This window comes from Macrobrachium nipponense, chromosome 8 (genome assembly GCF_015104395.2).
Source record: "Macrobrachium nipponense isolate FS-2020 chromosome 8, ASM1510439v2, whole genome shotgun sequence".
Classification (NCBI taxonomy): Eukaryota; Metazoa; Arthropoda; class Malacostraca; order Decapoda; family Palaemonidae; genus Macrobrachium; species Macrobrachium nipponense.
In genome coordinates, this window is record NC_087203.1 from 41,030,837 (window position 1) to 41,043,444 (window position 12,608).

Here is a 12,608-nt window from a genome sequence, read left to right on the forward strand (position 1 = left end):
CTGTAACTCAGCAACGATGTCTTCCTCCTCGTGAAGTTTGTTAGTATATTAATATTTCCACTATGGAATAGTTTAGTCTCGCCTGAGGATGTATACGCTCATTTGTGCTTGTATGAGAGACCTTTGACATTTTGAGTGATGGTAATGCTATCCGAGGTATTCTCTGTGTAGGTTCTGGCTACACTTCTTGCAAGTGCATTTGTCGAGGGACACACTTAAGTATATTCATGATGAATGTTTTTGTTTATTTGTTGTTATTCAAGTAAGCTAAACACGTTGTTTGCTGTATACGTATATATATTCTCTTACTACGTGTATTTATATACTATGTTATATGTTAATATACTCATGCTTTCAAATATGACTGTAGTATGAGAGTTTCGGGACACCTCTCTCTTCTCTCTCTCTCTCTCTCTCTCTCTCTCTCTCTCTCTCTCTGTCCATATCTATATACTATATATAATATATATAATATACATAATGTATACATATATATATATATATATATATTATATAGTATATATATATATATCTATATATATATATATTTGTGTGTATACATTACATTTCTACTATTACACATATCTCCGGTGTCAGATATAGTTTTTGCGTTAAAAAGTACGGAATCCTATCATTCAAAGAGCATGTTCACCCAAGATGAGAGCCACCTTCTTAACTTCTGACGCAATTACACAGTCAACTGTCTAACCCTCGATGGTCGACACACCTGCGGAAGCTGTACCCAGGTGTCGCAATCTTGGAGCTCGGGAGTTTAATCAACGTCGTGGCGCGAGTGCTTAAATTGACATCAGTCTTGCTTCGCCCGAGTGGAAGAGATAAAGAAAACCTATTTCAAAAGGCGATTGCAAAGCTATAATGTTCACTAGCTGTGTTTGAAGCGCCTCAGTGGCGTGATCGGTATGGTCTTGGCCTGTCACCCCCGTGGCCGCGAGTTCGATTCTCTGGCATTTCATTGAAGAGTCAGAGATGTGTATTTCTGGTGTTGGAAGTTCACGAATCTCGAACGTGGTTCGGAAGTCACGTCAAGCCGTTGGTCCCGTTGCTGAATAACCACTGGTTCCATGCAACGTAGACACACCATACAAACAAACAAACTAGCCGTGTTTGAGGAAGATAGGAAATGAATGATGTTATGAGGTGGAGTATTGGGTATAGGTTATACTATAACTGTTATGTAACCAACTGGGACTTCCTATGCTATCAAGGTTTATTTTCGCCTTCTTATTTTCAGTTTTAATCGTGATTGGGTCGTTTAGTAATCCTTACGATGTTGGCGTGTAGCGGTCTTTCTCAATTTAATTCTGCTGCTTTATGCATATGTCTTTTGATTTATTTTAAGGGGGGAAAAGTTACACAATGACGCGTGGTTTGGAATTATAGTTCAACACTGATCCCATAATATTTTCCCCTCGCTCTCCCCACAATATCTGTCAATAGCATGATCATAGGCTCATATGGTTCCTGCCAACCAACGTTTCTCCACAATATCTGTCAAAAGCATTACCACAGGGTCATTATGGCTCCTACCCACCAACGTATGTGTATGCCCTCTCCAACATCACGGTGATGTGATTATGTATTTTGACCACACACAATTGTTGTCCGATTTACGCTACTACGTGGCACCTTCCAAGCGACGGCCTCACACACCTTGGACGCTGATAGAATCGCCAGCGCGAGCGGGCCATTAGCCAATTTCCTTTTACTCAATTTCATAGCAGCTGAGGAATTCCCAACGATTTCTGTGTTTTCCTGGTTCCTATAATCACTTTTTTCTTTCTTTCTTTATTTTAGTAACTGGGCCTGTCACACCTTGCACCTAGCGATGAAAGGTTCTACGTATTTTGATGCAAATTAAGTCTACTCTTCAGATAGTCTTTGGTGGATTTTGATAGAAATCTCAAGAGATTTGTTACCATGGAAACTATCTTGTTCATTTGCTTTGTAGGCCTTAATGTGCTGTCTTACTGAATCCCTTCGTAGGTAAAGTCTTTTGGTGCTTTGTGTCTTTTTTGCCACAGGGAATGAGATGTGCGTGTAAACTTGTGGTATTATTACTAGAACTTCATATAATAATTGGGTTTCTTTGCTTGCTGCTTCTGGTACTTAAGACAGTGAGATTCTATGTCGTGTTCAGGCGTCTGCTGAATAGGTAAAGGGACATCCCATGAAAGTAAGAAAAGGCACATTTATTAACACATCTGACAGCAGAGGATGCCAAATGTCTGTTCCCTTAGGGGGTTAGTGCCGTCAGTGGACCCCATGCGGTGCACTGGAGGCAATACTAAGTTCTTTGCGGCGTCCCTTGGGCACCCTAGCTGCAACCCCCCTTTCTTTCTTTTTACTATACCTCTATTCGTATTCTCTTTCTTCCACCTGCTTTCCACCCTCTCCTAACAGTTGTTTCATAGTGCAGATGAGAGGTTTTCCTCCTGTTACACCTTTCAGAACTTTCTACTCTCAAGTTTCCTTTTAGCGCTGAATAACCTCGTACGCCCCAGCGCTTGGCCTTTGGCCAAAATTCTATATTCCATTTCAGATGTCTTGGTAGTTGTAACAGTGACCTTCAACTTTCACTAAGTTGTCCAGGTGTATTTTGCAAGGCCATCGAATGCGACGGTCACTGGTTTGGAAAAGGGACAAAAAGAACTAGTATTCCTATTTGACCTTTAGCTGAGATCATCAAGTTACGCGCACGGCGTGAGCGCTGTACTCGATGGAGCTATTCACTATAGTACCGGGTTCATAACGGAAGTATGTTACGGCTGACTAGATCATTTATTCTGACTTGTATATACTCTGACCAGGAAGTGACAGATTTTTTTAAGCCCGAGTTCCTTGACCGTGATATTAAAGAGTTCCCATTTTTTTCCCCACAGAAAAAGTAGGTTTTTTTCCGTTTTTCAGACCACTGACCGTTATTGCTTCATGATATGAAGGATCGAGGAAAAGCAGTTTTTTCCTGTCTTTTAAGAATAAAAATTTCGCTACTCATGCTTGATGAACAAAGGTTTCTGCTGAGATATCCGTGTACGACACAAGGTCTTGGATTTATCTGTAGGTAGATTTTTTTCTTTTTTGAAGAACGAACCTCATGAATTTTCTGTTGAATTTTATATCTGATATTTTTTATTGTGAATATTTACAACTGATATTATTTCGTATGTTGAATTTGTTATCAGATATATTTTTTTATTGTGAATTTTACAAGATATTATTTTTTATTGTGAATTTTACAAGATATTATTTTTTATGTTGAATTTGATATCAGATATAATTATTTTATATTGAATTGATATCAGATATAATTTTTTATGTTGAATTTGATATGAGATATAACTTTTTTATGATGGATTTGATATCAGATATTTTATCTGTTTAATTTGATATCAGATCTTTTTTTATATTGAATTTGATATCAGATCTTTTTTTATATTGAATTTTGATATCAGATTTGTTCAAATTTCATGTCGGTATTATAAAATTGATATGTAATTTGATATCAGTTTTTTTATTTAATGTCAGGCATTATTTTCTAAATTTGACACAGGTATTATTTTGGAAATTTTATATAAGTTTTTGTATTTGAGAGGTATTTTTTCTATTAAATTTGATATAAAGTATTAATATTAACAGCTAGGGATGGTTAAGTATAATCGTATGGACTGGAATGGAGAACAGCCTCATCGATATATTTTTCCTAATGAACCTCGTGATTTGTCAAATTTGGAGAAACCGGGGAACTTTTTTTTTTCAAGCTTGACCGGCAATTAATTACACAACACCGTTCGGTATGACGCAAAAATGATAGCAATAGACAACGCAATTTTCCGTGGATCGAAGAAAGGCACCCGTACAATTCAATCGAAATTCGACAATAGGAAAACCAGTCGCTTCCTTTTCGTAAATCTTTGGAGTCTAATTTCCTAAAGAGTTGTGTTGTTTCGGCAATTAACGGGAGATAATGGAAAGAAAACAGCGGCCGGACGTGAGTCATCATCGCTGGTGGACAGAAACACTTGCGGACTATATATGCCAAACACTTGTCGACACGGTGCCTCAGTTAGGCTAAGAGCTTCAGCTGTGAACAAGGCCACGCTTGAGAAACATACTATAGGTATTGGTTTGTGGTGTCTATTCTGTTGTGGTTTTAAGGATTATATTAGATGTTCAGAGAAGGCTTACGGGACAGGCTGCTAGCCCATTCTTATCCTGCCCAGGGCTGGGGAAGCGAATTTGAAAAACTACCCAGCGCTGAAAAGGAAAAATGACCGTACTAGTTAAACGAACGATGGTTATAAAAAGGCTACTGTTATGACTCGAACCATTGTTACACTGATTAAGAGGTTTAATGTGTATTTTGATGCACAGAAGTTCGTCTCATCCTAAGACTACTGTAGTGTGTTGTGTGTATATATATACTATAGTGTATTCTACGCATACTATCAGTTGTGAGATGGGACGTTGATACAATAGAGAGGGTCGAGACTGCAAGTCGAACCCCTAGCGGGTGGTGGTCGAACCCTAGGGACGTTACGTAACCCCCCCCGAAACTCAGACTGAGGCACAAAGCAGGATCCATACACAAAGCACTTTTCTCAGTAGCACGAGTGGTTGGATCACATAGTGTAAATGTGGAGTTTATTACTTGGATTCGTCGTTGATACAGACACGAAAAAAATGTATGGATGCACATATTTATTATGTAGAAAGGAAAGTTGCATCAAAGATTATATCGTGTTGTGTCGTGAACTTCACAGACCTATTAACCATCTTAGTAAAGTGTGTAATAAGGTTATATCATTGTGTTGAGGATAAAAAAATTTACTCAAGAATCTGGTGGAGCAGAGATTCAATATTCTTTTCAGGGGTTTAGAGGTCTCCCTCATGTGACGCTTTTATTAATGTTGTTGTTATTTATAATGTGAATGGTTTCCGTGATAGGCTTTTACTTTGCCTTGCAAGCTTCCACAGAATAAAATTAGGATATATATATATATTATATATATATATATTTATATATATATATATATCAAATATACTCATATTTTATATTTATATATAACCATCTAGTATTCCACATACGAAAATGAAAATGGTATGTCTCAGAAAATGCCCAACGAGTTCGTTCTCCAATGGACCTCTTCTTGGAGGTCCATTGGAGGACGAAACAGTTGGGCATTTTCTGAGACATACCATTTTCATTTTCGTATGTGGAATACAACTGAAATATATATATGATATATATATATATATATATATTATATATGTGTGTTGTGTGTGTGTGTGTGTGTGTGTGTGTGTGTGTGTGTGTGTGTGTGTAACTTCAAGGTCACACTATACATTCCCTCTACTAACCTTGGAGAATCTGCAGTACCACTGCCAGGAGGACTATTTTACAGTTTCAAGGTATACTGTAGAGTGTATAAAATGCCTCTGGTACTTCGCAAGATGACACTGTGCCACATCAATAGAATAAGGATGCCCTTACTCAACGCGACAAATAGCACAACTAACTCGACAGGCCCCAAAGGACGAAAAGAGCAGTTCCGTATTGAAGTAAAGGAGCCCGGTGAATCATGAATTTATGGCACAAGATTCGATAATCTATGAATATTGAAATTTAATTATTAGCCTCGTACTGCATGTCGCTATTAAAACTTGCAGTTATTGCGTTTTAGGTATGTGGAGCATGAATAATCACTAATGGTTTCATAATTAGTATATTTTGCTAGGCCTGTCTTACTGTCATAGCAACAGTCATGGCAGCGAAGCACTAAACTCAATGAAGGTCTCAGAACACTACCATGCGGAGCACTCTATACGTCTAATTTATTGGGAAGCAACTGTTTGCCTTTCTGTAACACCCGTCAGACCAAGGTACACCAATTGTATGAATTTTAGCAGGCCACTAAACGTATATATTTTTTGTTAACTAGTACATAAACTAACAAATTCATTTAAATTGGTGCGTAAATTTCAGACAGATTTATTTTAACTGGCACTGATTTTATAACCGTTGGCACCCACTTGAGCAGCGCAATTTTTTGTCTGAGTTGCATTGGGAATCCAAGAGTTTACCCGGATCCCTGTTTTGGTAAATAATGTCTCTAAAACTAGATTCAGTGCATTATCCGAAACGTGATGAGACTTTGATTAGCCGAGGCTAGCCAGTCCCTTTGCTCGGCTGTGAAGCCACCACTTAGGCCTATATCAAATATGAGGCATGTGGTACAAGATTTTGCCGAGAACGGTTAGCCTACAGTTTCGTTTGATTGCCGTTATTTTTGGGGCTGCGAAAGAATCCAGTACAGCTTATGACATTTATTGAAATGTCTCGAGGCGTGAAATTTTGTGTTATATCGGTAAACAGTGATGATTCAAAGTTACACAATTTTTCCAGAATGCCCATAACGCTCTCTCTCTCTCTCTCTCTCTCTCTCTCTCTCTCTCTCTCTCTCACACCTTCATTTTTGAGTTGTGAGAGCCTATAACAGTGCCTGTAATATTGATGACAATGGTGAAATATCTTGTTCGGAATTACTCATGGTAATGGATTAACACCCCCCCCCCCCCTACTCTCTCTCTCTCTCTCTCTCTCTCTCTCTCTCTCTCTCTCTCAGTGGCTTTATATTTGAAAGAATGAAATTGATCAGTAACTCCCATCCTTAATCCTGCATGGTTATTTTTTTCAGTTGTCATAAATTTGTTTGTTTATCTGTGTGGGTAACAGTCTTGGATATACAGGTGGTAAAGTGTTTATAATTACGGATTTAATGCTAGATTTTTATTTTATTTTATTTTATTTTATATTATGAACTTCCGTGGTCGTATTTACTCTTGTGAATTTTTCAGTAATAGTATTCCGCAGTGAAAAATCATTTATTGAAACTGAAAAAAAAATCGTAGAATATGATATATAAAGAAAATATGTGAATTAATATTTTAATGTACTGAAACTTTGAAGTAGGAGAAAGGAAAATTCTTGCTATACAAATAATTACTTTTAAATTCGGGTTATGGGAAACGATCATTTTCAAAATCGACCTCTGTGACTGTAGGTCGTGGTGCATAGGCCTACGGGAAATATAGTATTATTTCACGTGGCGGCGGAAACATCTCTCAGTGACTTAATTGTTTATGGTGGTAACGTTATGCGTTTTCTTTGATTTCATCTATAAGGTTGACAGAAAACAGGTTAAACATTCTTGTGTATAAGTGCTGACAAACGGGATCTCCCATGCAGATATCCCTCACAGTGCCATAGACTGTTATATTAATGAATGAGAGACCTCTGGCCACAGTCCGCCAAAATAAAATCCTGCCAAAATGTTCGCGAAATTAATGGGTATCAAGGAAACTGTCGAAGCGCACGTCACCGAGTTGGCCGAAACTTATTTGAAGCCGGAAGAGGATGAAGGTAAAATATGCATTGTTCTCATGTTATAATAAGTTTGTATTTTTACGGATTTATTAAGGTGGATGCCGGAGATAACCAGTATTTGATATTTGGTGTTCACAGTTAGTTGCCCTTGTTTTTAAAATTTTTTATTGTGTAATTTTATCTTTTATATGCAACTTTTGGTGATTTTTTAAGTAATGGTTACTAATTTAGCAATGATTCAGTCTGAGAGGAAACTAGAAGTAAACAGTGAAGAATATACGAGTAACTGCTTATTTTACTCTGTAATATTATGTTTTAGGTGAGTATATATTGGTAAGGTTAGGGTAAGTAACCTGAATATATACAGAATTAACGAAGAAAAATGTTATAAGTGGAATTTTTAAGCTTGACGGAGAAACAAGATACTCGGCCATGCTTAAGTTAAGTGAAATAAAGAATACCTACCCGTAAGTAAATTTAAAGACTGGTATCGAGAAATAGAGAGGTCGTAATTTTTCTTTCAGTTATGTCGCTGGATAAACAAACGGTTCGTGTTGAACGTTGAAGACGACGCGATCGATGGCTACTTGGTGCCACATTTGGGTCAAATGTGCTCAGTGATGCCATAAACCGCTTTTATATGGTGTAGTCTCATTATATATGTATATATACTTATATCTATAATATGTGTATAACATATATACATATATTTGTATGTATATGTGAGACTACAAAGTTTATTATATTTAACATGATAACATTAGTTTTCAGGGAAGAATTAGTTTCAGTAACTCGTCTATGAAGGAAGTGTAGAACGAACTCATTTTTTTATTTTTTTCTCTTATCATTGAGCATCATTGTGAGACAGGTACCAGCGACATAATTGAATGAAAATGTCGTATAACCCCATGATGCATTCGAAGGAATTGTGAACAGAAAAAGTTGTTATTTATTTATTTGTATATTGATTAATTATTACGCTACCGAATCAAATGGATATATTTATTAACTTTAATTTTCATTGGTGTAAAAGGAGTCTAATTTACCCGAAATTCCCCTTAAAAAGTAAGAATTCTTAAGCGTCTTATAATTTTTCTCATTCTCATTATTATAAATATCATCTGCAGCATTTTTTGAATAATAATGATTATTATTAGTGACACCTACACTGCAGCAATACCAGAAACATTCATTATTTACTGTTAGTGATCACATTTAATTGTTGGCTATAGGTCTATGAGATTCGCCGCCATAGTAGCCAAGTTAAAGGTTTTGTCAACTCGTATATAGTCTAGCTTTGATATGACGACGCAATACTTTTATAATTTCGTCTATAATCCTGTCTCACTTTCTGCCAAATTCTTTCATTTTATTTATTTGTTCTTGACTCGTGTGATGTAACAACTGAATGTTCTGGCAATATTATGAAAATATAGGAAAATGTCTTAAGTTGTTTAACTTGTGTTTTCCATGCTTAGACTTATACCATTAACGCCGATGGTACTAGCTGTGGATTTAGGGCTGACTGAGAATAAAGTTAGATTCTCTGTAATGATTGATTTTTTGTATCTGATTTCTATTTTGTCTTTGGTTTGGATATTCGTCTTCCATGTCGTTAGAAGATAGGGCATGTTGAAACCCCAAAGAATATTTTCTTAAAACTCAGATTTAAACTATTTAATGAGGCTTTCGTGGTTGGTATGGTGTTTGCGTCCCACCTCGGTGGTCGCGGGTTCGATTCTCGGCCATTCCATTGAGGAGCGAGAGATGTGTATTTCTGGTGATAGAAATTAACTCTCGACGTGGTTCGGAAGTCACGTAAAGCCGTTGGTCCCCTTGCTGAATAACCACTGGTTCCATCCAACGTAAAAGCACCATACAAACAAATAAATGACGTAACTTTGATCATTTATTTATAATACATTTATCAAATCGTTCAAGTAAACTTACCCTCAACAAGTGACAAAAACACAATTGCGGGTTGCATGATAATTCAACCATAGGTAACGTATATAATTGACTTCTACCGAGATAACCATAGGTTCGCCTTCATCCCCGCTCATTATCCTCCCCCCTCACCTGAGGTCTGTCACTTTGCAAAAAGGAAACCGCTGAAGGTCGGAGCCTTGTGTTTCCTCCTGGCGAACGTCTGAGGCATTTGGTCTGGGAACCCGACCAATAAAAACCAAGGAATTATCATGGTAACTGAGACTACTGGTAAGGTCGCCCGCTCGTGACATCCGTTCCGGATTTTCGATCTTATGGCATTAAAAGCCGTACCGTCATCCTCATGAGAAAAGTCGACTTGGCCGTCAGGCTGTTCAGAACTTCAGATCAGTCTAGTACTACTGGTAGTGGATAACGAACTTGTGTGTAGGTGGTGTGGTTGGTTTAATTAAAAGGTATCGTGGAAATGTTATAACATCCTTTTTAGGCATTTTGGTTGGGTCTAAGGATACGTCATGTAAGTGTGCATTATTGGAGTGGTTTGTTGAAGGGAAACAGGTTATCTTCGGTGTGAACCAAGGAGGGTATTATTGTTTGTCATTGTGCATCAATGCATGTGATATTTCTTTTTGTGTTGTATAACTTCCTCTATATGTATATATAATATTAATAATATATATATATATATATATATATATATATATATATATTATATATATATAATCCTGCTGGGTATGTGTTCGTGTTCTACGTGATGGAATGCTTTCATAGCGCTTGCAGTGCGGCCAGACCGTGAAAATAGTTACTCGAAAAGATTGGGATTTCCAAAAGACGCAATTTAGACAAGAAAATCGAAACATACGAGGAATCTAGTTTATATATATATATATATATATATATATATATATATTATATATATATATATATACCCTTTATGATCAAGTTTCTATAAAGCCGCTGAAATATCAGTTTGTGTTGATTTGGATGAGGAATACGTAACTTTATTATTATTCTTGTTATTATTATTATTATTATTATTATTATTATTATTATTATTATTATTATTATTATTATTATTATTATTATTATTGTTGTTATAGGGCTGCCATCTAAACATCTAAGTACAGCATCGTTGTCATATCTAGGTCTAGCGGTCTGAAGAAATGAGATAAAATAATTTCTTTCAGGTCGATTTCTTTTTATACGAAGGTTAACTGCAGGATTAGCTAAATGCCCTGACAGTCTACAGAACTGGTTATTATGAAAAATAAAAAATAAATATGATTTTTTACATGGTTTTTTTTTTACGAGATGGCCATTACTGAACCTCAACAGATGCATGGGAGGAAAAATAAAAATGGAAATATTGTAAAATGGATGGATGACGTTCAAACAAGATTAACAGACCCATTTTAGTTGAAATTAACTTTTTTGATTTCAGACGAACAGTTCCCAAGGGCTGGATGACCGGTAGTAAATTAATGAGTTTCTGTTATGTATAATGGTCTAATTCGAAGCATATTAGATTTGAGGTGGTACGTGTAAATGTCATGACGTATCTAATAAGGTACTTTTCCCAGACTGGAAGTGTCTTACAATTTGCAAGAGCAGGCAGTTATTCACAGTACAGGAAATTCAAGTGAAATTTGATTTTTTTTTCCTTCTTGCAAGGTTATGCCACTAACATTTAAGAATACAGGTATTTTCTCTTTGTCTTTTTTTTTCCAACATGAAGTAGAAAGACAAAACTCACTCTCTGACAAGGATAGATAACAGCAGTATTGAAAGTCATCAAAAGTACGTATTCTAGAGAAATGTTTGCGTTGCAACTTGAGTTTGTTTGTATTACTTTTACCCTTGAGTGTGACTTTGTTTTCCCGAAGCTCAAATTCCTTGTGAAGTTTCGTATATGTGTGCATTATCACTTATAAAGCTTTTTCGAACTTCTGGTACGGTACTGATTTTTACTTTTTGACTTTTTTTATTTATTTGTCTTATACTTCGAGGAACCGACGGAAGTCTTTTAGAAAATTCTGGGCAACAGCGTAACTTGTACATTGAAGCCTCCGGGACATCAGCAGCTTACATCGTAAAAGATTTTCTTGTAGCAAAGATTTTGGAGCAGTTTATGAACAAATAATACTAGCTTGGTTTCCGTTTTCTAAAATATAATTACAGCCTGATAAATATAGAAACAGATCATATTGATTTCGGTGCATGTGTGCTATAGAATATGATCTCTCAGAATTAAACTTGTGAATGGGATAGTCAGCGAAGCTGAGTGGGCAGCAGTGAACACTGTATGTGCACAGCATCCCTTCCATAATTGTAAACAAATACTAAAATCAACACAAGGGATTTTAATGGGAATGCCAACTGAAAGGTTAGCTACTCCCAACCCGTATAAAAAGATGCATAAATGCTCGTCCTCACCATGGTAACACAGTCTGTAGCTTTTCTACGGGTTATGTTCAAGGTCACGCATCCCTTTGTCCAATATCCTATGGTATGTCTGGTTCGTAATTATATAACGTGGAGTTCAGTTTGAAAAGGGAGTATGCGAGTAACCGATCTTGACCAAGAAGGATACTATCCTTTGGCAACATTCCCCCGCATCAGTTCGCAAGGTTCCTCGGTTCTAGACCGTGATCTTTTCTTAGCCTCTGGTCGAGCGACATTGCTAAATACGTTCTAAGTCAGGAAGACATTTTATAAACATCAACATTTGGAAGCACATAAAATTCGATATGAGTAATCAGGACAGAATGAATGAAGATAAACAGTGGGGGAATGCAAAAGTCAAGAGGATCACGGGTTTCAAGGATAAAAAAAAAGGCTTGCACGGGTTTCGAGAGAAGTCTGTGTTGGGGGAGTAGGAGGAGGTTGGTGTTGGAGGAGGTGGTGTGTGTGAGTTCGTGTGTGCGTGTTGTACGATGCATCAGGCCCTAAGAACTTCCCCCTCGCCGCCGCGGCACGAGTAGTGTGGCGTCAGACATAGTGATGGTTGTACTGTAAGCTGCTACACGTCTGTTATTGTGCTGTGCCCTTACGTATATGACATTTTGATGTGTTGAATGCTTTTATGAATGCTTGTGTCACCAGTGGCTTTGATGTGTAGCGACGACACGGCTTGAAAGTGGGCGTGGTCAGGCAAGATGAGAATGTGTTGTTTTTGGAAATGCAATCATCGGCCTCGACTCTTGAAAAGCTGTCACTTGGCTATTTGTTGGGGAGTCGATATAGAAGTGTTCAAAGG

The 12,608-nt window shown here is 37.0% G+C and overlaps 1 protein-coding gene across 11 annotated transcripts in view; it reads left to right on the plus strand.

Moving 5' to 3' along the window:
• The window catches only part of LOC135222709 (uncharacterized), a 50,662-nt gene that overhangs the window by 6,796 nt on the left and 31,258 nt on the right, over positions 1-12,608 (plus strand). For 5 of the 11 annotated variants that reach the window (XM_064260895.1, XM_064260902.1, XM_064260896.1 and 2 more), the window contains exon 2: positions 7,204-7,441. The exons of 2 other annotated variants lie outside the window; for them this stretch is intronic. In XM_064260895.1, coding sequence (XP_064116965.1) covers positions 7,351-7,441 — 91 coding nt within the window. In that variant the 5' untranslated portion in view covers positions 7,204-7,350. Of the gene's footprint in view, positions 1-4,119; positions 4,139-7,203; positions 7,442-9,786; positions 9,808-12,265; positions 12,364-12,608 lie in introns of those variants that run through there. 4 more of the 11 variants (XM_064260899.1, XM_064260906.1, XM_064260901.1 and 1 more) reach the window with 4 other exon arrangements.